The sequence below is a fragment of the Gossypium hirsutum genome, chromosome A11 (genome assembly GCF_007990345.1).
Source record: "Gossypium hirsutum isolate 1008001.06 chromosome A11, Gossypium_hirsutum_v2.1, whole genome shotgun sequence".
Classification (NCBI taxonomy): Eukaryota; Viridiplantae; Streptophyta; class Magnoliopsida; order Malvales; family Malvaceae; genus Gossypium; species Gossypium hirsutum.
Window position 1 is genome coordinate 123,973,892 of NC_053434.1, and position 24,199 is coordinate 123,998,090.

Genomic DNA, 24,199 nt, shown 5'->3' on the forward strand with positions numbered 1-24,199 from the left:
TCGATTTCCTCTCTGAACTAACACGCAAAAATTAAATTGCCCATTTTTTGAGTAAATAAGAATAAAATACAATCTAACTCCTAGCAGAGAGGCATCTATGACTTGTAACAAACCATAATGAAAAAACAAATGCCGACTGCAATAATGAAACACGTTACACTCTGGACAAAAGAAAACCTAAAAATTTTAGTGATGAACTCATCATATTACCTGATGTAATTTAAGTATTTGACTTTTTTTTTCCTTTCTTGTCAACTAAGTTAATTTCTGTACATATATACCAGCTATGGGATTTGTTTGTACACACAAGCAGTCCAAATAAATTGACACTTCTTTTTAATTACATAATAAGGACCACTAAGTAGATTCTTAAGTGATGATGTGATGTGCATAATCTACCTGTTTTATGTCTTTGTAAAAAGGACCAATCAAGAAAAAGGTCATCCTGGTAATCAAGATTTACTTCGAAGTTTAGACAAACAAACCCAAAAGAAACAAAATAAAAATAATTATAAAACTCTTTACTTTACCAACACTCTAAAGTTCAGCTCGACCAAGACCATCTTAACAGTGAAAATAATAATAAAAAAACCTTAGCACCTAATCAACATTTCAACCATATATATATATACACACACACATTTTACTCTTATATATTACCCTCCTTGTTCTTAGCTTTTTTCTTATTCTAAGTTTACGATTGAAACAAATTAGAAAAATGGCAGCTTCACATATGCTGTTTTGTTTTTGGGTTTTATTGCTGTTTATGAACAATGCAGCTGGTGAAACAAGACACTACAAGTTCAATGTATATATTAATGGAATTGTTTGCTTTGCTTTTGTGTTTTTCAATTTATGTTTTTCATAATGTTTTAATGTGGTGGTGTTGTTTAAATGATTTAAGGTTGAGTACCACAATGTTACGAGACTATGCCACACGAGGACGGTTCTGACCGTGAACCGGAAGTTTCCGGGGCCTCGATTAGTGGCCAGGGAAGGTGATAGAGTGATTGTTAAGGTGGTTAATCATATTGCAAATAATGTCACCATTCACTGGTATGAATCTTTGGTTCGAATGGTAATGCGATGTTGAACTTGTTTTTGCTTTTTCTAATGATTTGTTTGGTTTTGTCTGAAACAGGCACGGTGTTCGACAGTTAACGACAGGATGGTCGGACGGACCGTCTTACATAACACAATGTCCTATACAGACAAACCAGTCGTACATTTATAACTTCACAATTACAGGACAAAGAGGAACTCTGTGGTGGCATGCTCATATATCTTGGTTGAGAGTATCGATTTGTGGGCCGATAATTATACTCCCGAAGCGTAATGAATCGTATCCGTTTGCGAAACCCGACAAGGAAGTCACCATTATGTTTGGTAAGATAAACTTGGCATATGTAATAATAACATTAATGTAAGGCATAAGCATCGGCTTATCCGGTTTCGGGTTTCGGGTTTCAGGAGAGTGGTTCAATTCGGACCCTGAAGCTATAATCAGCCAAGCACTACAGACAGGTGCTGGACCAAATGTTTCGGATGCATTTACTATCAATGGCTACCCAGGTCCACTCTACAATTGTTCTTCTAAAGGTAATGTATCATTTAGTGCTAAAATTAAACCATTCATGCAATGTGATAGTTGGAGTTTAACGTCATAATTTCCGGCTGTACGAATGCTTGTAGACACTTATAAGTTGAAGGTGAAACCGGGAAAGACGTATCTTCTCCGATTAATCAATGCTGCACTTAATGATGAGCTTTTCTTCAGCATTGCCAATCACACGGTAACGGTGGTCGAAGGTGATGCGGTATATACCAAACCTTTCGTGACCGACAAGTTAGTCATCACACCTGGCCAAACCACAAATGTTCTGCTCAAAACCAAACCTGAATTCCCTAATGCCAACTTCTTAATGGCTGCTAGGCCTTACTTTACCGGACAAGGCACCTTCGATAACTCGACTACTGTCGGGATTCTCGAATATGAACATCCATCCCATCATAATCACAAATCATCTAAAAATCTCACCATAATTCAACCAGTACTCCCTCCTATTAATGCTACGGGATTTGTAGCAAACTTTACAGGGAAATTTCGTAGCTTAGGCAATGCTAAATACCCTGCTAACGTACCGAAAACCGTCGACAAGAAATTTTTCTTTACGGTCGGACTCGGGACGAACCCTTGTCCGAAAAACACAACCTGTCAAGGACCTATCAATTCAAGCAAATTCGCTGCTTCGGTAAACAATGTTTCATTTCAACTCCCAACTATAGCTATACTTCAAGCACATTACTTCGGACAAAATGGAGTATACACTACAGATTTTCCTACACAGCCATTAATTCCATTTAATTACACCGGCACCCCACCGAACAACACGAACGTTATGAACGGAACACGGTCAGTGGTGCTTCCGTTTAACACAAGTGTTGAGCTAGTGATGCAAGACACAAGCATACTTGGTGCAGAGAGTCACCCACTCCATCTTCATGGATACAATTTCTTCATCGTCGGACAAGGTTTCGGCAACTATGATCCGAATAAAGACCCTTTGAAATTCAACCTCGTCGATCCAATGGAGAGGAACACGGCTGGTGTACCGGCTGGCGGTTGGATCGCTATTCGGTTCTTTGCAGACAATCCAGGTAAAAATCATCTTTTTCAAGCCATGGAGGTTCTCTACTAGGAGTGAACTGTATTTGCACTCTATATTAAAAAAATAGCAAATTAGTCCCTTTACGTTAGATTAAAGCATAAATCAGTCCTTTTGTTAAAAGTTTCATCCCGTCCTACTGTTAAAAACTAGTCCTTGTAAGTTAGCGTAAGGTATCATGTGTCATTTTCTAGTTATTTCGTCAATCACACCAGTTTTTAACAGTACATGATGGATTAAATTTTTGACAAAAATGACCAATTTATCTTTTGATTTAACGTACATGAACTAATTTACTCATATTTTAAGTAAAAGGGTAAAATATAATCTGTAATATAAGTGTCGTGATAGTTTTACCAAGGTAATATTATATATGAGTGCAACAAATATCAAATAATCTGTATTTGTGTTTTGTTGTGTACATAGGTGCATGGTTCATGCATTGTCACTTAGATGTTCATACAAGTTGGGGATTGAGAATGGCATGGATAGTGTTGGATGGTCCAGGACCAAACCAAAAGTTGCAACCACCACCGTCTGATCTTCCACAGTGTTGATTTTGATGCTTTAAAAGATATAAAAATTGTCCCTCTCTTCTTCTTTTTTTGTCTTGTATTGGAGTGATTCGTTTGATGTTTGTACATATCATTGAATAATGGATGGATGAATGGTTTGATTGATCAGTTGAGGGAATGTATACAAAGCAAGTTGAGGTGTCAGCATCTGATGGATTTATCTCATTTAATTTATTATGTTCTTTTTCTTTTCTTTTTTGCTTTTAATATTGTTTTTAAGTTCCTTAATTAGTTTCCTTCGTACTATCATTCATTGTTTGCTGCAAATGTAAGGTGGGGAAAAAAAAAAACACAAAGATCGTTCGGAGCTTGGCATACAGTTGAAAAAAATTCTAATGTACTTAGTCGGTGAGCGTGAATTACACGAGCCAATTAAAATGGTTAAAGCTTTGTTAATGTTTGAAGCGTTTGTTTTGCATTTTAACATAGCGCGTGATATGATAAACCTAAGATGAGCGACGTGAGTTTGTTTTCTGGGAGGTAGCACCATGCATAAGGCGGGCGCTTATGTTTACGTAATAAACAAAGGTAAATTTGGGAGAAAACCTGTATTTTTCTTAAATTCACGCTCATGTCACTTCACATTTCAATAAATTCATATTTAACCCCTCCTTAAATCTTTATGTTATCATTTAGGCCCTCCTTAAACCTACACATTTAGGTCTTTGATGTAATCATATTGGATTGTAGAAAGTACGGAGACCAAGTACGACGATATGGTAAATTTGTAAATGAAAAAACTTTGTATTTAGTTAGAAGGGTTGTGCACATGTGTTTACATGATTTGATACACTTTGTATCTGTTGATTTGCATGATCACTTCTACATTGTTATGACCTATTAGTAAAAAACCCAATTAATCCTATTTCTGAATTCCTTTTTGAGACTGCCTTGCTTTGGTCCTTTTTCAGATCCTCCTCCATTATCACTTGCTGGCGCCACCAGGGGCTTCTTTTTCCTGGACTACCAGGAGGTGACGGCATTATAGGCTACAACTTGAAAACTGGGGATATTTGAATCCCTCATGTTACCACAAGTAAAACGCAAACTTCATTTTGATGTTGATGCAACTGGTAAGCCATCATAGGCTGTTCGGAAACGGAGACCATTACCTATGTGCCTTGATGTAGGGCATATCCAGCAAATGATATTTGAACCCAATACCTGAAACAATAAGATGGGAACATATGAAAAAGATGAAAATGGCCTAATACTATAGTTTTGTAAAAGCCACCATTGCAGCATTTACATGCCTCTACAGAGAAAGGTTAGAGAGCAGGTTCGTTACTAGTTATTACCGTTGTTAGATTATCGTAGGCACCGAGATCATATGGATGCTTATAGACGTTCCCTGCTCTCTCTTGAAGCCATGTGGCTCTCACCCCTTCATGATACTGCCGGTTTTTTAAAAACGAAAACCGAAGGAAGTAAAACAATCATTCCAAGTGGGAAATATGATTAGAAACAAACGAAAATACAAGAAATAATAATCCTCATTACCTCAATTGTCGTCTTATTTTGCAAAATGAGGTAGATATGCCAACCTAAGAGACCACTTAAGGCCATACTCAAGGGGACAAGCAACAATCCGGAAATAACCTGAAAAATACTAAGCCATTAGCAGACCGTAAGTATGACAAGTTCTAGCTTTAGAAAGGTGGTATCATTGAAATTACGTATAAGATTCTGAAAGAGTCTGCACTTTGCTGCTTGTCGTTTTGGGAATCATTAGTTAGACTGCCCACGAGTAAAACCTGACATTTAGTAGAAAAATATATGAGAACCGAAAGACTTTACCGGAATCCGGCTGGGGTGCTTATGTGCAAGGAGACTAAACATATCAATATGTTACTATGATATAACATACCAGAGAATAGATGCAAGCAATTACTGCATATACGACAAAGACGAAGAAGACCTTGTAGTTGGCATGGCCGACACAATTATTTATCCAAGTGCAATGGTGATCCTTGTGAATCAAGAAGAGCACGTTTAGTATCGATGACAATTAAGACATGCATGAATGATGACATAGATTGCACGTACCATTCTCAAAACGCATATCTTGCAAACACGACAATGATGTGCACGAGGAGGTTTAAAATGAGAACACTTTTGGCAATATCTCAAGTCCCCTCCCTAAAAAACATTCCAAAAGAGTTGGAATCTGAAAAAAGATGACAGAACTAGAAGTAATGCGACAAAAAAGGTAAGAATGTCTATTAACCTCCTGAATACCATAAAGTTCCATTGACTACCCTGGGCTAAGCATACCGTCTAGAGGAGTTGACCCAAATTATGAAGATTTTAACTCCGCTTACATGTGGAATTTTTTGTACCATTGAGATTATTTTGACAAAATCAAAACCGGCCTTCAAATAGAAGACAGGATTCAAGCAAAAAGGGCAAACCAACTTCTTCCAAATGTTAATATTAAGATCAAATGTGACCCACGATCACATCAACTTATGCCTTTTAAGTTATTTGTCCGAAAGAACAAGGAAACTATAACGGTGATGCAACACGACAATAAAAGCACCGGTCGTTAGAGGGACCTCAAGGACAGCTAGTGCATCATCCTGACACAAACGATGCAGCATTGAAATAACGGTATCTATTACAGTTAGCAATCAAATAACACATAACAGTGTTTGATACTGCAAGGGCTTTCTATCTATATCACTCCGGCTCTTCAATTTTCTTTTAAGTACCCATTTCCTAACACATTCATATATGAATATAGAGATATGATCTTCAAAGGACCCCAAAATAAATCGAAAAACTTGAAAGAACTCAGCTTTCCTGCATCGGATATATCTGAATCCGACACTCCTATACGAGTCCGAGTAATATAGCTTTCTACAATGCAGTATATATCAAACAAACCTTTGAATACAGAGCAGTAATTTATCTGTTTATTAGAATGTTTATAATAATGAAATTTGCTCATCTTATTTTTTTGGCATCTTTGACACATTATAAATAAAACCTAATTAAAAAAAATTCCCCTTTTAGGTAATTGAATCTACCCTATTTATCCTCAATTTCAAAATTTGCTAATATGTTGCAACCTCAAAATCAGCTCATTTGAATCATTGCATGCAATAATCAAAACAATTCTAACAATCCCAAGATTGTCTTTTGGTTTCTAACAAATCCAAATTGCAAGAATTAATTTTTTTTTTTACTTAAAGGATCAAACTTTACAAAAAGAAAACCAATCAGACATTCTCGTATTTCAGGACAAGAAAACATAGACAATATTAGCGAAACATCGAGTTGGTTCATGTTTTCTGAGCGTACCTTGCGTTTGATCTCATGGATAGGAACCTTGGAATCTTCAATGTCGGGCAAGAAATTAGATGGGACCCGACCTGGATCCATGAAGATAGCAAAGACGTAATTTAACACGCACATGACGGCGACACCGGTGAAAGCGACGGCGTTCATGATACCGGGAGAGGTCATTAGACCAAACCAGCGATCAATGAAAACAAAGACCGTACAGAAATAGACGAACGCGATGGCCGAAACGACAACCATTACAGGCAAAGAAAAGCTGAAGCCTAGCGTCATGGTTTAAAAGCTGTGCGTTTTCTTGTAATGCTTTCGGTCGGCACGGGTGGTGGAGGCGCCGGCGTTTAGAACGACGGCGTCTCCGGTGCTGGTGAAATGATCTTTATCAAAGGAATAAAAAAGAAAAGAATGGAGCTTTTTATTGGGGAAGTTGGCATTGGGAGACAACTGTTCATAGGTGATGGTGCGGTGCCGTTAAAGTATTTTTCTCTCGTTTTACTTGTGTGCCCCTTAACGTTTTCTTTTTTCTTAGATTAACCCCAAAAGATTAATTTTGTCAATATATTCACCATAAATTAATTACTAGGCATAATGATGAATTAGTCCTTAAAGTTAACTAATTTTATCAATTTAGTTCTAATTCTTTTTCTTTTTCGGATCACTTTGGCCCCTTGGAAAAATTAATTTAACTCTTAAAACTTTAATGACATTGGTGTGGCAGCTTGTTTGATGATTTATATCTACTTTGTTGCCAATTAAGATAGATTTGTATTAGATTTGAGAGTGTAAATGAGGCAAAAAGTTTAAGAAAAAATGAAATTATATTTGTAAAGGATGAATTTTTGTCTCTTACATTCTGTAGTCAAAAGTAGAGATTTAAAACAATTTCAAGCTAAAGAAAAAGAATGGTTCAGCATTTAGGAAGATCAGCAGGTGGAGGCATTAGTTTCTGTTTAGGGCCTTTTCCATCATTAACCACCCATGCCATCTTCAATCCCCAGCTTGTATGTACTTCCAAATGGCAATGCATGAACCAAACCCCTGGATTGTCTGCTAGGAACCGAATAGCGACCCACCCGCCGGACGGTACCCCTACCGTGTTCCTCTCGGCAGGGTCGATAAGATTGAACTTGGCTGGATCTTTTTTAGGGTCAAAGTTGCCAATGCCTTGAGCTAATACAAAGAAGTTAAAGCCATGGAGATGTAAAGGGTGGCTTTCAGCACCAAGAATGCTTGTGTCCTGCATTACCAGTTCTACGTTGGTGTTGTAATTTAAGGACACCAGTTTGGTTCCACTGTCTAACATGATGTTTTTTGGTGGTGTGCCGGTGTAGTTGAACTTGAATGGTGGGTTGGTCGGGAAATTGGTGGTGTAAACGCCTTTTGATCGGTTAAAGAAATGAGCTTGGAGAAGAGCCGTATTTGGTTGTACAAATGAGACATTGTTAATTCCAGCTGCTGGTCTTATGTTGTTAGGAGCTTGACATGTTTGGTTTTTTGAACATGGGAGTATCCCTAACCCGACCGTGAAGAAAAACCGTCTATCGACTTTTTTAGGGACTTTTACCGGGAATTTTCTCGTGGCGAGGCTACGGATTTTCTGGTTGAATTTCATAGCATAAGTGGAATCATTAAACTGTGGAAGTTTTGCTTTTAGTAATGGGATGTTCATGTTGTTAGAGCTCGAGGCCGAAGCGGATTTCTTGTATTCTAAGATACCGATTGTCGTGGTATTGTCGAAAGTGGCCGGTCCGGTGGCATAAGGCCTAGCTGACATAGCGAATTTGGCGTTCGGGGTCTTGGATTTGGCCTTGAGAAGGACATTAGTGGTTTGGCCTGGTGTAATGACTACAATGTCTGTCTTGAATGGTTTGACGTAGACCGCGTCGGCTTCTACGACGGTTAGGGTGTGGTTTGCAACACGGAAAAAGAGCTCGTCGTTGAGTGCAGCATTGACTAAACGAAGAAGATAGGTTTTACCAGGCTTCACTTTAAGCTTGAACGTTTCTGCATACATTTAGTGTACTTGCTGTAAGTCGATGTCTTGAATTTGACAGTGAATGTAATAATATGATGTGGTACCTTTAGCTGAGCAATTGTAAGAAGGGCCTGGGAGACCATTAATGGTGAATGCATCCGAGATATTCGGTGCCCCTCCGGTTGCCATGGCCTGGTTTATAATCGTTTCAGTGTCGGCTTTCCACCATTCCCCTGCAAAACTCGAACATATTAACCCAAGATTCAAACATATTGTTCTTACGGTGACCCGAGATAAGAAAAGTTGTCATGTTGTAATTACCGAATACGATCGGAACTTCTTTGAAAGGTTGAGGAAACGGATAAGATGCATGTCGTTTAGGGAGGATAACAATAGGTCCATACAAAGTAGCTCTCAGCCAAGAGATATGTGCATGCCAAAACAAGGTCCCTCTTTGGCCTGTAATGGTGAAGTTGTATACATAGGATTGCCCTGTCTGAATCGGACACTGTGTGACATAAGCAGGTCCATCGGCCCATCCGCTCCGTAATTGCCGGATTCCATGCCTGGTTTTACAAGTTGTAATAAAATGCCAGCATTTGCATAATTTGTAATAAAATGGTAACCCTTTAAGTAATAGGAAATTGAAGTTTCATACCAATGAATAGTGACATTGTATTGAACATGGTTAACCACTTTGATGAGAAGCCGGTCGCCTGCCCTCGCGATTATTCGAGGACCCGGGAACTGACCATTGACCGTCACAATGCTCTTTGTTTGACACAACCTTGTCACGTTTTGCATTTTAATCTGTGGAAAGATTAAAAGGAATTAGAAAGAACGTAAGTGTTAGCCAAAATGATAGGATAGGAAGCAAAACATACATTGAACTTGTAATGCCTGGTAATGCCCGCATGTTTTGCAAGTGCTAAATCAGGTAATAACCAGACAGAACATAAAGAAAGGAAGAATAAAGCCTTGGAAAGGGCTGATGATGTAAGAACAGAAACCATATCTATGTTTTTTTAATCTTTTTCAGCTGATAGTCAAAAGTGGGATCAAAATACTGATTTGGATGCTGAGAAAAGTAACAAGTGAATGAATTTATATTACAGGACAAGGAATGATTGGTTTGTTAATTCGGTGGTTGTTTTTTAGCAGCAACTTGGTGTTTTGACCCAACTGGTTGCTGGTTAATCCCTGTGGAGTGATGTTTAAGGCAGGGAAAATGTTTGAAGATTCATTAGCTTTTTATGTTACATTCAGTCCATTTGGTTTAAAAAACATCGAAAAATCCATGCATGATTCTAAAATTTTAATTCAGAACTGAAAATCAACCAATTATTTTCATATTTTATTTTATTTTATTTTGTTGGTTTTGAACACAATGATAAAATATGTGTTAGTTGTATTCGGCCAAATTTTGAGATAAATATCGTAAAAGTTTTATGTATTTAATGAATATCAGAAAGATCATGTCCTCATATTATGTCTGAATACGCATAAAATACAAGATTCATTCAGGAGAAAAAGGATATTAATTAGAGTAAAGAAGGGGTTAATGTGGTGCAGGGTAGCCTTCAACTTCCTAACGTTGAAACTTGATAATGAAGACAAAACAGATTTCTGTTATGGACATATCTTTGTTAGCTGTCGGTTGTTCCTAACAGCTTCTTTTATCTCATCTTGCCTTACTGCAATATCTATTTTTAGAAAGTCAAACTAGTGAGTCCCCCATGGAATTAGATTTAAGTATTAAATGTATAAAGCTACGTTGTTTAAAGGGTTACGAATCAATAACCCAATAGAAGAAGTATGTTATTGGCCCAATTCTATCCAAAAGTTTCTTGCTTAATTACGACCACATTATTTAAAAATTACATCAAACTTGTTACATTATGTTACACCAAAGAATCGTGCAACATAAGGGCCTCCTCGACATCGCCGTCAAATGCAGCCGGTGGCCCCAAATTTTCCGGTAATTCAGCCTCTCCATCGAGATACAGCACTATTTGCCTCATGCTGGGCCGTAATGCAGGCACATCGTTGGAACAAATGAGGCCTAATTTAAGCACCATCATTATTTCACTTTCATTGTTTTGGCCTTGTAGCTTAGTGTCCACCACATCAACCATCCTCCCTTGCCTATACTTCTCCCATACCCAATCAACCAACACCATTTCCTCAGGCAATGCCTTGTGTTCAACAGGCCTGCGCCCACAAGCGACCTCGAGCAAGAGTGCCCCGAATGCATACACGTCGGAGCTTGTCGTGGCCTTCCCGGTTTTGAAAAGTTCCGGTGCTAGATACCCCAACGTGCCGACTACCCTAGTTGTCCCTGGGTTCGAATCATGTTCGTACAATTTCGCGAGGCCAAAATCTCCTAACCTTCCATTCAATTCATCATCTAATAACACATTACTAGCTTTAATATCTCTATGAATCACAATTTGTTCATATCCTTCATCTAAATAGAGAAGCCCAGAAGCAACACCTTTTACGATCCTGAATCTGTGGTCCCAATTGAGGGTTGTTTTAGGGTTATCAAACAACAACTTATCTAAGCTTCCATTAGCCATGAAATCGTAAACAAGAAGAAGATCGCCTCTTCTCCTACACCATCCCAATAACTGAACCAAGTTCCGATGCCGAAGCTGACCCAAACTCGAAATTTCCGACATGAATTCACGTAAACCCTGCTTTGATTCATGGGAAGCTCGCTTGACAGCAACATAAGGTTTTGAGTTTTTAAGTGTTCCTTTGTAAACACGACCGAAACCACCTTGTCCGAGCAATGTTTTGTTGCTGAAACCATCGGTTGCTTGTTTGAGTTCATGGTAAGTATATCTTTGTGGCCCAATCTCCAGTTCCCAATCTTCAACCATATCAACGTTCTTCATTTTGATCATGAAATAAATTACAACAGAAAGAACAATTAAGACAAGATTGGCAGATGAAACCGACATACCAACTGTTAAAGCTGTATGTTTTTTTGGTGGTCTGGAGAAAGACGGTAAAGAAGATAGATCAAGAGTTTGAGCTTGTCCATTGATTTTAAAGCTCCAACCTAAAACATAATGCGAGCTAGCAAGTTGACCTGTTGAAGCTGAGAAACCAACGTACATGAACTCATTAAGAAACATGGAAAGATCGACATGAAACGACAAGATTGGGGTTGTTGGTCTTTTAGAACTGGGTGCAATCGTTACATTGATAACGTTGTCGATTGAATCATAATCAATCCAAGCTTGGATTGGTTTCCCACTCTTGAGACTAAGGTTTTGCTTTGTGGAACTACCCTGGCGATAGTAACCGGCAGCAACCGATGCATTGGAGACCAAGCTGTTAATGTCGATGCCGACATGGTTGTCGTCGATGTCCTTAAACTCCAAATTCTGAACCGTGTCGAACTCAATTCCAACAAGATGGTTCGACAAGTTACCCAGGTCGGCTGCGTTGAGCATCCCTAGGTACTGACCAGAAGATGCTTTTAGATTTTTAGAAGGGGTGATGATAAAAGCAAAGCCATCACCACTTATAAGGTCAGGGGCTATGCCGAAAACAAAGGTGGTGGAAAACGAAAAAGCTCGGCCATCAGTTGAGTTCTTGAACTTAAACGGTGAGCTATAAAAAGTGTGACCCTGTAAAAAATGGGTGTGATTGGTTAAACGTAAAACGCCATTTTTTTCAATCTCAGCCACATCTGCTAACGTTAAGCTGTTGGGATCGATTAAGTGTTTGAATCCAGAGAAGAAGAACTCGGTGGGTTGTGAAGAAGAAGAAGGTGAGACAATGAGGAATAAGAGAAGTGGAAGGGAAATTCTAAGCATTTTCCAGGTCGTGTTTGGTGAAAGAGAATGAGCAAAAATTGTAAGCATTTGCTTATTATTTCAACAGGTGATGAAACTGAAACAGGAAAAGGATTTTTATATTTTAATAATTCGTATATTTTATGATATTTTATATTTAAAAAAAATTGATTAATTATTAAGGTAATATCAAAGGTCAGGTTAACAAATTTAATAAATATTAATTTTTTTCTTCAAGCAGCTCAATTTTAATAATCGAAAGAGATGAAATTTTAAACGAAGGATTATTTTTTTTTTGTGAATTAGAGAATTAAATAAATCATTATTCCTTCTACTTAGCCCGCGACAAAATAGAATGTGGGGTTAGGTAAATGTTTAAAGTTTTTGAATTCGTATGATTAATTATGACTTATTTGAGTTATTTTAAATTTTGATTTGTTTAACTCGTGTTTGATATTTAAGTTCTTTTGAATCTACTCCTCAGAGTTTAATTTTATCATTATATATACTTGATTTTTTTAAAATTCTTAAAAAGGTTAATATAACATTTGGTATTTGATCGTGACTTCGATGTTCACTTTAGTATCTGAGTTATTTTGGATCTAATTTGACATCGGAGTTTGGGCTTAATAGTGCAATAAATATTTGGCATCATGTAATGAAGATTGAAGCTAAATTCAAGCATTACATTAAACATCAAAAATAAACTTAGATACCAAATATATAATATATTAACTCATTTTAAAAGGGTTAAACTGAAATTTTATTACTTTGACATTAATTTATAATTTTAAAATTATAAAAAGACAAAATTAATTAATGGAGTAAAGTTGATAAGAAAATTGTAGGGAAAATGAATGTATGGAATAAATAGAATTGTGGGCATGGGATAAGAAAGAGAACATTTTCTAGTGGGGAAGAAAGTTGGATAAACAGTTTAATGCTAAATCTTTGTCTAGTAATAATAATGAAAAGGCACTTTGGATCTGCAGTTAGTGTGTTAAATCTTTGTTTAGTAATAATATTACAAGGAGCTCTCGATTAACGGTATATTTATTTATGATTAATATAAAAATAAAGATAACGATAAAATTAAATACTATAACTATATTAACTATAACGTAAGATAGAAAAAAAAAACTAAATGCATCGAAAAACACCCGTGCAAAACGTTTTCTTCATTACAGTGGATCATCAAAGCCCTTCTAAAAAGCTTAGGACAAAAGTTGTTTCCGTCAAAAGTCATGTGCTAAAAGAAAAGGGTATTGAATTATTCATTTAAGGTGAAAGCTGACCGACCATATGCCAATCCATCAACCCTTTGATGAATAATAGGTTTATTAAATTATTATTAAATTTATATTTCGGTCATTTAATTTTAAAAAAGTTATAAAATGGTCATCGAACTATTTTAAAGTTCTCACGTAAGTCATCAAGTTTTTTCAGTTTGCATTATCTGTATTAATCAAAAGCTCTCATTCTCTTTTTCTTTTATAATTAAGTATTTTTTTCATGAAACAATTTCGAACGCCATGGATCTGTAAACTATATGGATGTTGTTTTGCTACGATTTTGCTATTGTATTGCTACTATTTTGTTGTTATTGTTTGGATATTGTATAACTCTTTTTTATTGTTAATTTTGTTACTATTTTAGAGTCATTTGCTTGCTGAGTTGCTACTATCTTAGTGTTATTTAAGTATAAAAATTTTTCTTAATTTATTTTTAATTTCTTGGAAAACATTTATCTTAATGTTTTTAGTCTATTTAATGTATTATATTTTTTAAATTTATTTTTATATAAAAAGAATTTTAATACATGTGGAGTCCGGTCAGGCTCGGGTTTAGTATTTTTTATCTGAACTAAACTTGGTCAAAATTTTAGTTTTTCGCGTCAGGCTGAACCCAAACTTAAAAAATAAGCTTAAAATTTTACATTAATTCGACCCGACCCATGATCAAGTCTAGAATGTGTCACATTTACAAATGACAATTAAAAATAAGATACCCTTTAAAAAATCCAAAATTAAAAATTATATATTCGAAAAATTTATAAAAAAAATTATTAAATTTTAACATATAAGTTATATAGAATAAAAATTTATATATAACTATTATACAAAATATAAAATAATATCAATTTCATGTCTCGTACCCCATTTTCCCTTTAGGAATACATTGTGCATTATTATTATAACCAACACTTGTTGGTCAAATCCGAACTATCTGTGCATTAGTCGCATGTGTTTATATTTTTTTGATAGTGTAAATAAAATTTAAAAGAGTTATTTTTTAATCCCTCAAATTCAAGTTGTTTATGCATAAATTATGTATACATTTATAATTTTTATACAATTCTTAAATTATTCATAACAGGAAAATATAAATAAATTAAAATTTACAAAATATATCATCCAATAGGTAATTTATTTTACAATTGTTCATTTGGATTGTTGTCCAACAAAAGTGCTTCATCGGTCCTGCGTTGACTTTAATTTAAAGGGGTGAAATCAGGAAATTGTTTTAGATGAAATAAAATATAAATAATGCTATTATTATTATTTGTAATTTTATAAATTTTGAAAGGATTATATAATAAATTTACCATTTTTAGGGGTCAAAACCATCCCCTATTCCTTCACTTTGCCCCCCACTAGTTGAACTATTGGACTTGATGTGGCCCCAAAATAATTATAGGATGGGGGTATTATGGCCCAACAAATGATTCAATTATAAGCAAATAATTAAGAAAAATAGTAGTTAAAATATCATAAAAGTTCCTATATAAGGAGCTGGATTATATTTTATTTTATTTATTAAAAAAATAGATAAATTCTTGTACGATTAGATTAAAGAGAAAATTAGTCTGTTAAAAAATTCATCTATTTATATTATTAAAAACTGGTGCGACTATAAGGGCGAAGCTAGGGGCATAGGCCCGGCCCCCCCTAAAATGTAAAATTGCTATTTAAGCCTTTAAAATTTTAAATTAGTAAAAGTAAAATTGCACTTTGGCCCTCTTTAAAAATGTAAAAATTTGATTTAATCCTTTACAAATTATAAAGATATAAACTATAAAAAATTAAAATTTCATCCGGCCCCCCTAAAAAATTATTCTGGCTTCGCCCCTGTGCGACTAATAGAATAACCAAACAATAGCATGTGGTGTGTCACATATACCTCATGCTGACGTACATATATCGAATTTTAACATTAAAAATGGATAGAGTTTTTAACAGGAAAACAAATTTACTTTTTGATATGATATATAGTGCTTAATTTACCTATTTTCTAAGTAAATTATTTGATTTACAATTAATAATCTTACTTAACATTAACGATTAGAATATAAACAAATTAGGCAATGAATCAAATAAATCTAATCGACAAATGAAGAACAAGATTATATGCTCAAATTGTGGTAACTAAGGGTTTTGTTTTATGTTTGAAACTTGATATTGACGGAGTGTTGCTCTTTACATGTTTTTAATTAGTGATCATATACATACATAGTGACTAAAACGTAATCTTTCAAACATAAGCGATTAAAATGCAACTTAAGACAAATAAAAATAACTATTTCAATAGTTTGCCCTAATATTTTCTTATTTTATTATAGCATAGATAGTGATATAATAGAGTTGGAGATTTTGACATTTAACAGCTCTAATTAATATAAGAATGGTACAAGTTGAGGAGAGAAGGGAATTGAATTTTGATGCGAAAGTTGGCTCGTGAAGAAATGGAACATCTTCCCATGCAAATATATACATATATATATATACACTCTCTTAGTTGTCAAACTAGTTACTATTATTATCGTTATTAATTATTCCTCTGGATTTTGTTCCTCGAAATTCTCAAATTTCTTTTTAAACAATAATTTGGTATTACAAAAATGCTCTTAAACAGACCAAAACCCACGCATGCATGCATGTTGATCTTCTCAATAATGTAATAAAAAAAAAAGAACACAGTTTCTGAATCCCTGCTCTCTGTAGGCTGTAGTTTTTGTTTATTATTAAGGGATGAAGACAAAAAGGCCAACCAATCATCTTTATTAACTCTCTTACACCATTGTAGAGCCTTCGTTGAAGCCGAAGCAAACCATTTCATTTTCCTCTACTTGTACTCTTCCTTTCGTTATCACATGTATCAAAATAGTCCCTGATCAAATTTCATTAAAACGACTTTCAGTCCTTTAACTAGCTTATAGTGGTAAAGCTATATATATCTCGAAAAAGTCAAGCTGATGTTGTTGTTTGCTCCATCAAATTATGTCTCAAGGTCTAGGCTTTTAGGGCTTTGCTTCTGTAATGAGATTATTAAGGCGTATATAAAATAATGTGAGGTTTTTATACTTTATTATATTAAGAGATTGGACAATGGAACAAGGAACAAAAAGATGGATGGTGGCATAATATTCTCTTGAATGATTAAAAAATATGAATAAAGCATGTTGTTGTATCATTTTTCTAATACTTAAACGTAATGATTCTCCAGAGTTGGTGGCAATTTTGGAAGGATTATAAGAAAAAATAATGAAGAAGAGAAGTTCAAAAGGGAACCCATGTTGCTATGTATCTGACCTGATTACCAGTGTTGTGTTTTGTGGGATTAGCTTGATTTAGCTTTTATAGGGTAATAGTATTGATGACGTTATTATACTAGGAGTTAGATTGAATTTTGCTCCATTTACTTCAAAAAAAAAAAGGTAAATTAGTCTTTGTAAGTTTGATCAAAGAGTAGGTTAGTCATTTTTGTTAAAATTACATCTATTTCTACCATTAAAAATTGGTACAGTTGACGAAATAATCAGAGAGTTACACGTAGCATGCCACGTGTAACTCATGTACTCTTTGATAAATCTAACCTATAAGAACTAATTTACCTATATTTTTAGTAGAGGGGCCAAAATGTAACATGTGTCCTAGTAAATTGTTGATATGGAATGTGAATGAAGGAGGTGTTGAATGGGAAAAAGAGCTTAATTATATGAGTGGTCACAATGTTCCATGCATTTTGCTCACAGGCAACCCATACTCTCTAAGCTCACATTCATCTATGTTACTGAATATATATTAAAAAAAAAAAACATTCCATTCATCTATGGTTGCATCATCACCACCGTCAATGATATTCCAGCTGGTTACTTTTTTTTTAATTTCATAAATCTATGCCTTGGCACATGCATGCAGCAGATGAATATATATTCATGTGTTGTTTCAATGAAGACAGCTATATACTAAATGAAAACCCTAGAGCAGTACAACACAAATAAAGGCCTGCAACTTTTAGTTACTATCGACCTTTGATTTCAAAGTTAAAATAGTACAAATATCATACAGTTAGTATCTACAGTACTGTCTTAGACTCAAGAAGAACAAGCTAATCAAATCATATGCATGGGAATGATATATAGTAAAAAAATTTCAATCGTATGTAATTTTTTTGTTACACCATGTGAGAGGTCATAAAGTAATTTCATCAAACATAATGGAAATGAGGTTACAGTACTGTCTTACAGACAAATATATGATTATAGAAAGTAAGGACCAGTTATAATATGGTCTTATGATGAAACTATTTTACCTTGGGTGGATCGCCAAGCCTTAGTTCAAGATCTATGTTGTTGTCTTCATCAGCTGGTGGGTGATGATGATGGTGCTTTTGAATTGAAATCGGCTCGAGGACGAATGGTAATAAGGTCATGGTGGGTGTATGATCATCGGTTCTCTTTCTCTTACAACCGACAGTGATGTCTTCTTTGCGTGTTTCTCGAGCAACTAGGGTTCTTGGATTCTTGTCTCCTCCATATCTATCAGCTGTCAAGTTTGACCATGGTTTTGGTGAAGAGAAAAGAGGAGGCCCTGGACAATCCTGTTTAGTAGTACCATGATTGGAATTAGGGTTAGGGTTATAAACAAAGTTACAAACCTCATCAGGTTGGCACGGAAAACCCAAAGGCAAAAAGGGATCCTGAATGTTATTCTGATGTTGATGGTGCTCATGGTGGGGAGGAGATGGAGATGGAGGGGATTGTTTTAGCCTAGCTCTATCTCTCCTATGAACATTCATATGACCACCCAGAGCTTGAGCTGATCTAAACTCTCTCCCACAGAAGCTACAAGAATATGACCTTGGTGGCCATATACACCCACCAAGAGTACCAGAAGCATCTTCTGCAAAAGCTTGTTCTTCCCATGAATCATAATATGCACCCTCCTTTGTTGATGATTCAACATGATGATGATGATGATGATGATGATGATGATGAGAAGTCAAACCATGTCTCCTCTTTGTCCACATCCAATACCTTCCTTGCTCCATTACAATAGGGGGTGAAAAGAAAAGGGATTTTAATCAAAGCAAGCTAAAAGAACTACATGTTAGAATCTAAATGGTATATAGGGGGGAAGATATGAAAATTAATTGTGTGTGTAGCTACTCTCTTTGTTTGTTTGGGGAGAGGGAATGTTTTGCAAAAATTAACAAGTGTGTGGGTCCTTAATGGTTTGAGTTACTTCTGGGATGTAGCTGCTTGAAGACAAACTGTGAGCCTCTGACTGAAAAATCCTAGCTAAGAAACTTAAGCAAAAGAGATGGCACATTTTAGTGCTTAGATGTCATTTTGTTCACTATATAAAATATCATTTTCTTTTACTTCCCTATTAATTATTTGGGGTTTTTTCCTTATAGGTAGATTTGTGGATTTTTTTTCTTTGAAAATTTTGGAAGAATTTCTAATACATATTGCTATATATAACTAGTTATTTAAATTCGAACTCTTGGATAGACAATTAATTAGTATATTGATTCAGAAACAAAAATTGAACCGATCTCTGAGTCGGAGATGAGGTTAGAATTGGAAAGTTTTAATTAGTAGTCCTTCTCAAATATTGATTATTCATTTTAAGTCCTTTAGTCCTTCGAATAAATAGAAAAAAAAATATAATTTTAGTCCTTTCTAAAATTTAATAATATAATCTAAGCCTTTTTAGAACAAAATTTTTATTTTTGATCCTCTCAAAATTTTAAAATTTTATCTCCCCACTCCGGCAAAGTTTCTGTTTTCTCCCCTACTTTGAGTGAACCCTTTGATGAACCGACTTTATAAAGTTTTAATATATATATTTTTATTTTTTATAAACTTTATAATTATTTATTTAATTACTATAGGATCAACGATCTGAATCAGTTGAATCCAAGACGATATGATGAACTATACCCAGAGTCTACTTATTAAAATATTGTGTGTACCTATAATAACCTTAATTAATGTATTATAGTAAACCCTTTTAAGTATTAATCATATGGTTGAAAGAATGATTTTGTTTTATACCCTAACACACAATAGATTGAATTCATAGTTAAAAATTAATTTTATATGTTAAATCACGAAGTAAATTAATTGGTTATTTTTGTTAAAAATTCTATCCATTTGTATTATTAAAAATTGATGTGATTGGCAGATTAATCAAACAATGACATGTGATATGCCGTATACACCTCATGTTTATAAATAAGGACTAGTTTTTAATAGTAAAAATCGATGAAATTTTTAATAGGATGACTAATTTATTGTTTGATCTAACGTGTAAGAATTAATTTACTAAATTTTTTTAAAAAATAAAAATGACAAAATTCATTACGAATCTTATAAATTATGTTCCAAATTAATTTGAAATTTACCTAAAAATTTTGATTGTTAGGAGATCACATGAATTATTGCTTCGAAAACAAACATGGGAACACACAGTTTGGTTTTAAGCAATCGATTGCCCAAAAGCTCCAACATCAAACATATTTTCATGTCTTTTTTGTTGTTGTTGTTCAACAAACATATATTCATGTCCATTCTATTACAAAGCCTTGATTTGATGGTTTTTTATTCATTATGTTTTGTTCTTCTTCTTTTTTATTTTCTGTTAAAAAATCAGTCAACATTAAGAAGCTTTACCTTATCTTAAGGAATAAAATCAACTTTTTTTTTATTCTTTATTATCAATTAGCTATTTAAGATTTTTTTTTCTAACAATTTTATTATAGGATCGGATTATATTTGCTTTTTTTAACATCATGTCTAAAACTATTCGTAACTCATTTTCCTGCATTGGCAACAATACTCATACCAATTGAACTAAAATTGACCTTCTTTAATTTCAAGTAATAAAAAAAGACTGAAACTATAATATTCATATTACAAATTAATTAATAAAAATATTGATATTTAATTATATTTTTTTAAAATAATTGATCTTAGGTGAGTACGTAAATTGTTTTCTACTATCCTCTCAATGTGATAGCTTTAACACTCATCCATTATTAATTAATTAATTAATAGAACCAAATAAATCCAAAAGACAAGACAAAAGAGAAAGGATCTACATCTACGATTTCTCAAAAAAATATTATCAGTTAACAAGTATTTAGGGTTTGAGTTTTAAATTAGTCCCCCACCAGTAAGATTATTGTCTTTTTCTTTCAAGGTTCCGCTTTTTTTTTTATTTTTTAAAAAAAGTGTCTTTATCTGCAACTTCATAATTTCAAAACTAAAATTAGAAATAAAGGAAATCAATGCAAAAATAAATAAATATTATTAAGAAATAATTATATTTAGAGAAGAGCTTGAAAGCAGACAGTTTGTTTTAGGTAAATGATATGACAGTGATGACCACATTTTACAATTTTTAGAGGCAACTAGTTACTTAATTAATAAAATAAAATTTTATTAATAATTATAATTTGACATTTACGTAGATTATGCCACCCTTAATTTACTCCATAATTATAGTTTGTAAGTTTATGGTGTTCTTGCCTCTTACGCTAAGCCTAAACCAATTATTCTCAAGGATACATGATGATTGATGACCAAAAAATTATTTTATGAAATTATGTTATGCAATTATTTATAATATTTATAATATTTTTATAATTTGTTTTATGTCATTGATATAAAATTTTGATATGATTTTGGGATGAAATCTTAATAAATGAAAATGAAATAGATGTAAAGTTGATGTCACATTGATTCAAACACTTTGACTACTTAAATATTTGTAGAAATGATGTGAAAGGAATTTGGTTAGAAATCATTGTCAATATGGCTAACTAAACAAATCAATCAAACTAGCGTTATAGCCCCACTGTTTGTTTGTTAAGAGAGAAAAAAGGTTGATTTTTTATTCTTTATAATAATAATAATAAGAACAATAATATTTGGTTTTGTCATGATATGAACTAACACGGCAATCAACAATGAAGACAATCATCCACATGTTTGAAAGTTTAATAATCAACAGGTTTGTAGCTGTCATTTTTCAGACATAAAACCATGTCGTCACTTTAATCTTCATGGAATTTATGTTTATGTTTTTAATTGGATGGGTTGGAAATTGGAAATTTGACGAGACTGAGTATTTGTTTCTTTTAGGTGTATATATTTGATTTTAGTTTCGAATTTCAATAGGACTGCCGAAACCCATCAAGAAAATGTCCTATTATATTGGCTTTAGCGGGTTCAACAAGCCCTTAAAGGTTTTTAGTGAGTAAAAACATTATTAATTTACTAGATCTTGGTGGACCTAGGCATTCTCGTCAAAATTTCATGAACCTTTTCAAGCTCTATTTAAAGTAAAAATACAAAAACATGAGGTTAAAACTAATTATAAAAATAGGAGTGAAACAAAAAAAAATTTGGAGGCCGAAATGAAATTTTAATTTTTAATAGTTTATATCTTTATAATTTTTAAAAAATTAAATTAAATTTTTATTAATTTACCTAAATAATAATTTTCTATTTTAGCGTCGAGGGGTTGCGAACTTGGGCTAAAACACCCCTTAGAGGCTAAAGGGCTAAGGGCTTTACCACTTTTGTAATCGCCACTTGGGCAGAGTTTCCACTTCCCAATCCAAAAATCCTAACAGACAACATAAAACCCAATGCTCCCATGCCAAGTGTCGTACCTTCCTACAAAATGTAGTTAAGAACCAAAAAAAAAAAAAACACAACCCAAACTGTTTTTGTAATCTGGAAAAAATATCATTTGGTACTGCCTGTGTTTTCGCATCTCTCTTCTCCAACACCCATTTGTTAGATAATGGCTGATAATAAGATCAAATTCTTTGAACTCAACACAGGAGCTAAGATCCCTTCTGTTGGTTTAGGCACTTACGGTGCTAAACATGGTGACCTTCAAAACACTGTCATTTCTGCCATCAAGGTACCCCTTTTTTATGTTTTTTTTTCTGTCTTTTTGGTGTTTTCATCTGGTTTTCTGTCATCTTTCAGGTTGGATATAGACATATTGATTGTGCTTCAATGTACAACAATGAGAAAGAGGTGATGTTTTATTTGCTTTTTGTGTGTGTAAGGGGATGTTCAAAACATGTATGGCAAAAGTCCTGATATATTGTTTTATGTGTTTCAATTCAGGTTGGTTCTGCTTTGAAAAAAGTGTTTAGTGAGGGTATGGTGAAACGTCAGGATGTATGGGTCACCTCAAAACTATGGTTTGCTTTTGTGCTTTAATACTTTTCTTTATAAGTTCTTCTCAATGGAGTCCGTTACTTTGCATATCTAATATGTCATTGCGTTGTACGTTTAGGTGTACTGATCACTTGCCTGAAGATGTACCAAAGGCATTGCATAAAACTCTGCAGGATTTGCAACTTGATTATGTTGATCTCTATCTAGTATGTCTTAACACTTACTTTATTGAAATGATATATATGTATATATGACATTTGTGGTAACTGCGATGAATGTTGAAGATACATTGGCCAGTGAGTGCAAAAAGGGGAGCAATTGCTGTGAAGGGTGAAAGCCTTACACAACCAGACATCCCAGCTACATGGAAAGCAATGGAGGCACTCTACGATTCCGGTAAGGCTAAAGCTATTGGAGTGAGTAATTTCTCGGCAAAGAAGCTCAGGGATCTATTGGAAGTGGCACGTATACCGCCTGCAGTCAATCAAGTGGAACTTCACCCTGTATGGCAGCAGCCAAAGCTGCATGAATTTTGTAAATCCAAGGGAATTCACTTGTCGGTAAGAAAACAGGCCGCTTCAGGTTCATATCATTTCTGTCTTTTGTTCTGTTGATCATATTAGCTATATAGTGTTACTGCTTTGTTTGATGTAAGGGATACTCACCATTGGGTTCTCAATCTGGGGAGAATGTGAGGAAGAAAGTTTTGGACAACCCTTTTGTTAAAATGGTGGCACGGGAAGTGGGGAAATCCCCCGCACAAGTATCTCTCCGTTGGGGACTGCAAATGGGTCATAGCGTACTTCCGAAGAGCATAAGCGAGGCAAGATTGAAGGAAAACCTTGATGTTTTTAACTGGTTTATACCTCAAGAGTTGCTTCCCAATTTTTCTCATATTGAACAGGCAAGTAAACAGCTTCATTTCTTTTGTTTTGTTTTGTCTTGGAACTTGTGAGAATAATAGAATTTATCTGAAAATCTGGAATTCAGGAGAAGTTGATAAGAGGCGAAGCATTCGTGCACGAAACCTATGGTGCATACAAGACCCTTGAAGAACTTTGGGATGGTGAAATCTGAGGTGACCATATTCCAGGTGTTCGATCACATGCTTAATATTTTCAGAGTTTTTACCTAGCTCATTATGTATAGCTATTCAAATTTTTTCTTCAAATTATAGGTAACATTATTTTCGATTTTTATGTTCATTAATGTAGACAATCAACTTTTCTTGCTTCTTTTCCCTCATTTTCCTGTAACTTTAACTCTATATTAATAAGAATCCCTCATTAACTTGGGGTTTAGTCCATTTTATTCATACGGAGTTCCTCTTAAAATGTGGCATTCAGCAGGTTGGAGATTCAAATCCTGCAATATCTCATCACATG

General features: G+C 34.3%; 6 protein-coding genes across 6 annotated transcripts; 2 read left to right on the forward strand and 4 right to left on the reverse strand.

Annotated features, from left to right (window-relative positions):
* The first annotated feature begins 656 nt into the window (after positions 1–656).
* Positions 657–3,431, forward strand: LOC107944372 (laccase-17). The gene is made up of 6 exons (XM_016878209.2): positions 657–808; positions 905–1,056; positions 1,142–1,386; positions 1,471–1,599; positions 1,693–2,658; positions 3,093–3,431. The coding sequence occupies exons 1-6, from the start codon at positions 719–721 to the stop codon at positions 3,221–3,223; spliced, it is 1,713 nt and encodes a 570-aa protein (XP_016733698.1). The 5' UTR covers positions 657–718; the 3' UTR covers positions 3,224–3,431.
* A 530-nt stretch (positions 3,432–3,961) lies between these two features.
* On the reverse strand, positions 3,962–6,986 carry LOC107944370 (probable protein S-acyltransferase 16). The gene is made up of 7 exons (XM_016878206.2): positions 6,545–6,986; positions 5,288–5,380; positions 5,109–5,210; positions 4,918–4,995; positions 4,742–4,840; positions 4,540–4,635; positions 3,962–4,405 (listed from the first exon to the last, which is right to left on the reverse strand). The coding sequence occupies exons 1-7, from the start codon at positions 6,815–6,817 to the stop codon at positions 4,292–4,294; spliced, it is 855 nt and encodes a 284-aa protein (XP_016733695.1). The 5' UTR covers positions 6,818–6,986; the 3' UTR covers positions 3,962–4,291.
* A 345-nt stretch (positions 6,987–7,331) lies between these two features.
* On the reverse strand, positions 7,332–9,593 carry LOC107944371 (laccase-4). Its single transcript, XM_016878207.2, has 5 exons — positions 9,401–9,593; positions 9,175–9,326; positions 8,838–9,082; positions 8,621–8,749; positions 7,332–8,545 (listed from the first exon to the last, which is right to left on the reverse strand). Exons 1-5 carry the CDS (start codon positions 9,527–9,529, stop codon positions 7,449–7,451), a joined length of 1,752 nt encoding a protein of 583 aa, XP_016733696.1. The 5' UTR covers positions 9,530–9,593; the 3' UTR covers positions 7,332–7,448.
* A 759-nt stretch (positions 9,594–10,352) lies between these two features.
* On the reverse strand, positions 10,353–12,397 carry LOC107944373 (L-type lectin-domain containing receptor kinase S.4-like). Its single transcript, XM_016878210.2, has one exon. It carries the CDS (start codon positions 12,392–12,394, stop codon positions 10,418–10,420), a length of 1,977 nt encoding a protein of 658 aa, XP_016733699.2. The 5' UTR covers positions 12,395–12,397; the 3' UTR covers positions 10,353–10,417.
* Positions 12,398–17,847: 5,450 nt separating this feature from the next.
* On the reverse strand, positions 17,848–18,700 carry LOC107898838 (probable transcriptional regulator RABBIT EARS). Its single transcript, NM_001398521.1, has one exon. The coding sequence runs from the start codon at positions 18,653–18,655 to the stop codon at positions 17,909–17,911; it is 747 nt and encodes a 248-aa protein (NP_001385450.1). The 5' UTR covers positions 18,656–18,700; the 3' UTR covers positions 17,848–17,908.
* A 3,584-nt stretch (positions 18,701–22,284) lies between these two features.
* Positions 22,285–24,125, forward strand: LOC121209557 (aldo-keto reductase family 4 member C8). Its single transcript, XM_041080370.1, has 7 exons — positions 22,285–22,548; positions 22,617–22,667; positions 22,761–22,837; positions 22,933–23,020; positions 23,099–23,374; positions 23,470–23,718; positions 23,805–24,125. Exons 1-7 carry the CDS (start codon positions 22,426–22,428, stop codon positions 23,889–23,891), a joined length of 951 nt encoding a protein of 316 aa, XP_040936304.1. The 5' UTR covers positions 22,285–22,425; the 3' UTR covers positions 23,892–24,125.
* The last annotated feature ends 74 nt before the right edge of the window (positions 24,126–24,199 follow it).

Coding starts and splice junctions, on each gene's coding strand:
- LOC107944372 (XM_016878209.2), top strand. CDS start 719: ATGGCAGCTTCACATATGCTGTTTTGTTTTTGGGTTTTATTGCTGTTT. Junction 809..904: donor CAAGACACTACAAGTTCAAT/GTATATATTAAT, acceptor AAATGATTTAAG/GTTGAGTACCACAATGTTAC. Junction 2,659..3,092: donor GTTCTTTGCAGACAATCCAG/GTAAAAATCATC, acceptor TTGTGTACATAG/GTGCATGGTTCATGCATTGT.
- LOC107944370 (XM_016878206.2), bottom strand. CDS start 6,817: ATGACGCTAGGCTTCAGCTTTTCTTTGCCTGTAATGGTTGTCGTTTCG. Junction 5,381..6,544: donor TCCATGAGATCAAACGCAAG/GTACGCTCAGAA, acceptor AATGTTTTTTAG/GGAGGGGACTTGAGATATTG. Junction 5,211..5,287: donor AGATATGCGTTTTGAGAATG/GTACGTGCAATC, acceptor TTGATTCACAAG/GATCACCATTGCACTTGGAT.
- LOC107944371 (XM_016878207.2), bottom strand. CDS start 9,529: ATGGTTTCTGTTCTTACATCATCAGCCCTTTCCAAGGCTTTATTCTTC. Junction 9,327..9,400: donor CCAGGCATTACAAGTTCAAT/GTATGTTTTGCT, acceptor ATCTTTCCACAG/ATTAAAATGCAAAACGTGAC. Junction 9,083..9,174: donor TACAATGTCACTATTCATTG/GTATGAAACTTC, acceptor TTGTAAAACCAG/GCATGGAATCCGGCAATTAC.
- LOC107944373 (XM_016878210.2), bottom strand. CDS start 12,394: ATGCTTACAATTTTTGCTCATTCTCTTTCACCAAACACGACCTGGAAA.
- LOC107898838 (NM_001398521.1), bottom strand. CDS start 18,655: ATGGAGCAAGGAAGGTATTGGATGTGGACAAAGAGGAGACATGGTTTG.
- LOC121209557 (XM_041080370.1), top strand. CDS start 22,426: ATGGCTGATAATAAGATCAAATTCTTTGAACTCAACACAGGAGCTAAG. Junction 22,668..22,760: donor TGTACAACAATGAGAAAGAG/GTGATGTTTTAT, acceptor GTTTCAATTCAG/GTTGGTTCTGCTTTGAAAAA. Junction 23,375..23,469: donor CCAAGGGAATTCACTTGTCG/GTAAGAAAACAG, acceptor GTTTGATGTAAG/GGATACTCACCATTGGGTTC.